Below are 3,634 nucleotides of genomic sequence, written 5' to 3'. Positions count from 1 at the left end.
CTCTCTCTCTCTCTCTCTCTCTCTCTCTCTCTCTCTCTCTCTCTCTCTCTCTCTCTCTCTCTCTCTCTCCTCTCATCCAATCCCAAAAAAAGTTCAAACCAATATTTCCCCCCTATATCTCCCCCCCAACATCATCCTCCGCCGGCTCCATCTCCCCCTGCAACTTCTCCGCCACACGATCCACTTCCCGCCACACCCTCAACAAATTCCCTCCAGCGACCTTGATGACATCCTTCTCACTCACGCCCTTTTCCAACAACATCTCGATCAAATCCGGAAACTTGGAAACATCCTCCATTCCTCTCGGTGTATTTTCAATTCCATCGAAATCCGTCCCTAATCCGACATGATCATATCCGATGCGATCTCCGACGTACATGATGTGTTTGACGACTTGCTCAATGGTATTTGTGGAATCGATGTAGGTGGGTAGACCGGTGGGAGAGGAAGGGTTTTCTTCGCAGGAGATGAAATCGGGGGAGATGTTGATCATTACGAGGGAGTTTCGCAGGCGGACGAGGTCGAGGATGGAGTCCGGGACGTTGCGGGGGTGAGGGCAGATGGAGTAGACGGAGGAGTGGCTAAAGATGGGTGGTGCGAGACTTCCTGTCCAGGCGGTGCTGTTGGTGTTGGTGCTACTGTTGCTGCTCCCGCCGAGGACGTCGCGCATGGTATCCGGGCTGACGTGGCTGAGATCGACAATCATACCCAAACGATTCATTTCTTTGATGAGAGTTTGTCCTGCGGGGCTGACGCCACCCCAGAAAGGTGTGGAACGTTGAGAAACTCCATTGATGGAAACGACTGCGGCGTCAGCGTAGCGATTGTGACAATTCCACGTGAGAGTGGCGTATCGCGCACCGAGCTTATGGTAGAGGCGTAAAGTGGCGAGAGAGTTGCCGATTTGATGGAGACCCTCAATCGCGAGCGGGGAGATGAGTTTTCCAGCTGCGAAATTGGCTTCGGCTTCGGCGGCGTTGGAGGGCAAGGTGAAGTATTTGGGGAACTTTTGCGAGATTCGATTGAAGAGATCGATTTGTTCGAGAGTCGCTTTGACGTAGGGCGCGTAGGCGGCATCGCTGAAGTCGGAGCCGTTGGCGGGACAGGGCACGAATGCGGACCAGAAGGCTCCGCCGAGCTGGCCGGCTGTGGCGCGGGGGATGTCGATGTGGCCCGCAAGAGTGCCTTCTGTGAAGAGGGTAGTGAAGTTGGAAGTATTGATTTTGTTTCCTAGGGAGATGGGTTGGGAAGGTCAGATTGGACTGTTAGGACACTAGGACGATGGTGATGATGTGATGAGGTATCGTACCATATACGCTTCGCAGCAGAATCAACAGGTCATTGTGACCATCGATGAGTGGATTCTCTGCGAGAATCTTCTTCACTCCCGTCAGCTCGGAGGGTGTAGTACTTGTGGCCTCGGGAAGGTAACGGCGTAGATTGTCGGGGTCGAAAGTGCAATAGCCTGTTGTCGGTCAGATGCCAAGATTCTCCTCTTAATACTACGACATGTACATGTACACCGGGTGAGTCAGAGTCGAATAAATACCAGAAATGACCAGAGTCAGGATCAGGATGAGTTGGAGGAGAGTTTTGGTATTGGACCTGGAGCCTTCTACCACTCTGAGGAGCTGCGGACTGGGCCGTGGGAGTGGTGGTCTCTTTTCGGGGCCTGTCATGGTCACTGGACGTTGATGTTGGTGTTGCTCGTTCGTGTTGATGGTGCGCGACAGTCCAAACGGTGACATGTACATGTACGTCCCTAAGAGAACGGTGTCTGTTGTCTTCCGCTGGATCTCGTTGATTGTTAAGCGCGTGAGGTGGGTCGGTGCATGGTGCATATCGGAGAATCGGGCCGAGATCCATGAGTGTCCGATAGCCAATATGTCGAAAAACAGTGCTTGGAGGTTAGAGGTATGTGGTAGTTCCAAGTGGGGATGTCCTACATATCGACAATTACCTCCTAAAGACACCAGATCATGGCCATCTTCACTCCATATACGCTGATCAGGACCATCTCGCTGTTCCACATCACCGCTGCCTACTTCTTCCTCACCGCGCCACGAGTCTTGGCCGATCAGAATGTGGTATACATCTTGGGAGAATCCATGCGGATAGTACGAATATATATCTTGCTTTCAATGCCCTTTTACACGCATCTGACCGTTTCCAGAATCATGCTACGTCCATGGACAAGCCGAGTGAAGCCACTGCCTTCATCGCTGTGATTCTGGCCTTTCTGGGAGTGGCAGATCTCACAGCAGCCAACATGAACGAGAACACAGCGCTGGAATACTGGCTTTCCAACGTACCTGTACGCCTAACCTTCCTATTTGGCCTAACGGGCTACGTCTACCTCTTCAAGGAGGATGGGGTTTTCGGGTCTGGATCTGCTGCAGCTATTGGCATTGGCGAGCCGCTTCAAAACAGTCTCGTTTTCAGCTTTGGCTTCTTCGAAATCGCCATGTGGTTCTGGGTAGGGAATGCCCCAACCGCTGTCCATCCTATATTGCTCCAGCTGACCATATTACAGATTTTCAACAGCTTGCGCGAAGAGAAGGGAGCAGTTGTGCGAAAGCGACTGGAAGAGCTGAAGTCGCAAGACGACAGGCTTTGATCGGGTATGGTGGTGCAGCCGCCTGAGGCAGGCAATGGCAGTCTATACATGTCTTACTGCAACCACTTGAGCAGAGCATACTGCTGGCCTTCTTCCAAGTCCTCACACAGAAGCTCTTGATGCCGCGCTATTGCCAGCACGCTCTCCTCTCGAAAGGCGAATTGCATGCTCAGGCTCCAATAGAACCACTACAGTGCCTTCGATTCATGAGTGTGAGACGAGGCTTCAGACATGATGAATGACGATTATCATCATCTCCATTGGAAAAGACCACCAACATGCCAGCCACAGTTTGTAGTGCCTCAGTGGCAGCATACGTTCAATTCATTCCAGCATCAAATACACGAAACAGCCGACGGAATCGCCAAATCGGTCCTCTTGCAATCAGACTCCATCACATCGTTCGCATGTCTTGGTAAATGCTTGACAATTTCTTGCATTCCTTTTCTTTTTCTCTCTTTTTTTAAAAATAAAACCAGCAAATTCGACTTCAACATGGAACACATGGTGACATGCAGCAGTTCTGCTATTTCCGACATGCGCTAGACCGTATTCGTCAATATAAATTTCCCGCACACTCTCGAATCCCTCCCATCCCATCCCATGTCTGCGGGAATTTCACCATCTTCATTCATCATCAAAGCACAGGATCCATCTCCTTTTATCATAGAGGCGGCGGCGGATCATCATCATCATCATTCACGTTCTTTCCTTTTAGCACCACCATTTGCACTTTCCTCTCTCGCAGAAGAAATCTCAATCGCTCTCTCTGTTCAATATCACCCATACCATGATGCCATGCCAGTAAGACCACGCGCAAGTTCCCAACATCCAGTGTTTCGGACCTGCAATTGTCTCAAAAAGAAAAATCCCTGCGCGAAATCCTTGCGCACGCGACATCAAGAAACACCAACAACAACAACAACGATCAGTCAATCACAAGCATAATAAATGATGGCGAGATCACAGATGAATGTGGATGGGTAAAAGAGAGTTTCTCATCCTTCTCCCCCCCCC

General features: G+C 50.8%; 2 protein-coding genes across 2 annotated transcripts; one reads left to right on the top strand and one right to left on the bottom strand.

Annotated features, from left to right (window-relative positions):
* Positions 1-1,769, bottom strand: SEPMUDRAFT_151112 (Peptidase_M19-domain-containing protein). Its single transcript, XM_016906604.1, has 3 exons — positions 1,550-1,769; positions 1,310-1,465; positions 1-1,230 (listed from the first exon to the last, which is right to left on the bottom strand). Exons 1-3 carry the CDS (start codon positions 1,752-1,754, stop codon positions 113-115), a joined length of 1,479 nt encoding a protein of 492 aa, XP_016758170.1. The 5' UTR covers positions 1,755-1,769; the 3' UTR covers positions 1-112.
* Positions 1,770-1,948: 179 nt separating this feature from the next.
* SEPMUDRAFT_165746 (uncharacterized protein) lies at positions 1,949-2,958 on the top strand. Its single transcript, XM_016908186.1, has 3 exons — positions 1,949-2,117; positions 2,174-2,476; positions 2,534-2,958. The coding sequence occupies exons 1-3, from the start codon at positions 1,980-1,982 to the stop codon at positions 2,615-2,617; spliced, it is 525 nt and encodes a 174-aa protein (XP_016758169.1). The 5' UTR covers positions 1,949-1,979; the 3' UTR covers positions 2,618-2,958.
* The last annotated feature ends 676 nt before the right edge of the window (positions 2,959-3,634 follow it).

This window comes from Sphaerulina musiva (genome assembly GCF_000320565.1).
Source record: "Sphaerulina musiva SO2202 unplaced genomic scaffold SEPMUscaffold_9, whole genome shotgun sequence".
Taxonomy (NCBI): domain Eukaryota; kingdom Fungi; phylum Ascomycota; class Dothideomycetes; order Mycosphaerellales; family Mycosphaerellaceae; genus Sphaerulina; species Sphaerulina musiva.
Note: the sequence above shows the minus strand (reverse complement) of the source record. Positions and strands in the feature narration are given on the sequence as shown.

Excerpts from the sequence above, each read along its gene's own strand:
- SEPMUDRAFT_151112 (XM_016906604.1), bottom strand. The coding sequence starts at position 1,754 with ATGTACATGTCACCGTTTGGACTGTCGCGCACCATCAACACGAACGAG. Across the intron at positions 1,466-1,549 it reads CCTGACTCTGGTCATTTCTG|GCTATTGCACTTTCGACCCC; the intron begins GTATTTATTCGA and ends GACCGACAACAG. Across the intron at positions 1,231-1,309 it reads TCTGCTGCGAAGCGTATATG|GAAACAAAATCAATACTTCC; the intron begins GTACGATACCTC and ends CCATCTCCCTAG.
- SEPMUDRAFT_165746 (XM_016908186.1), top strand. The coding sequence starts at position 1,980 with ATGGCCATCTTCACTCCATATACGCTGATCAGGACCATCTCGCTGTTC. Across the intron at positions 2,118-2,173 it reads TGGGAGAATCCATGCGGATA|AATCATGCTACGTCCATGGA; the intron begins GTACGAATATAT and ends GACCGTTTCCAG. Across the intron at positions 2,477-2,533 it reads AAATCGCCATGTGGTTCTGG|ATTTTCAACAGCTTGCGCGA; the intron begins GTAGGGAATGCC and ends ACCATATTACAG.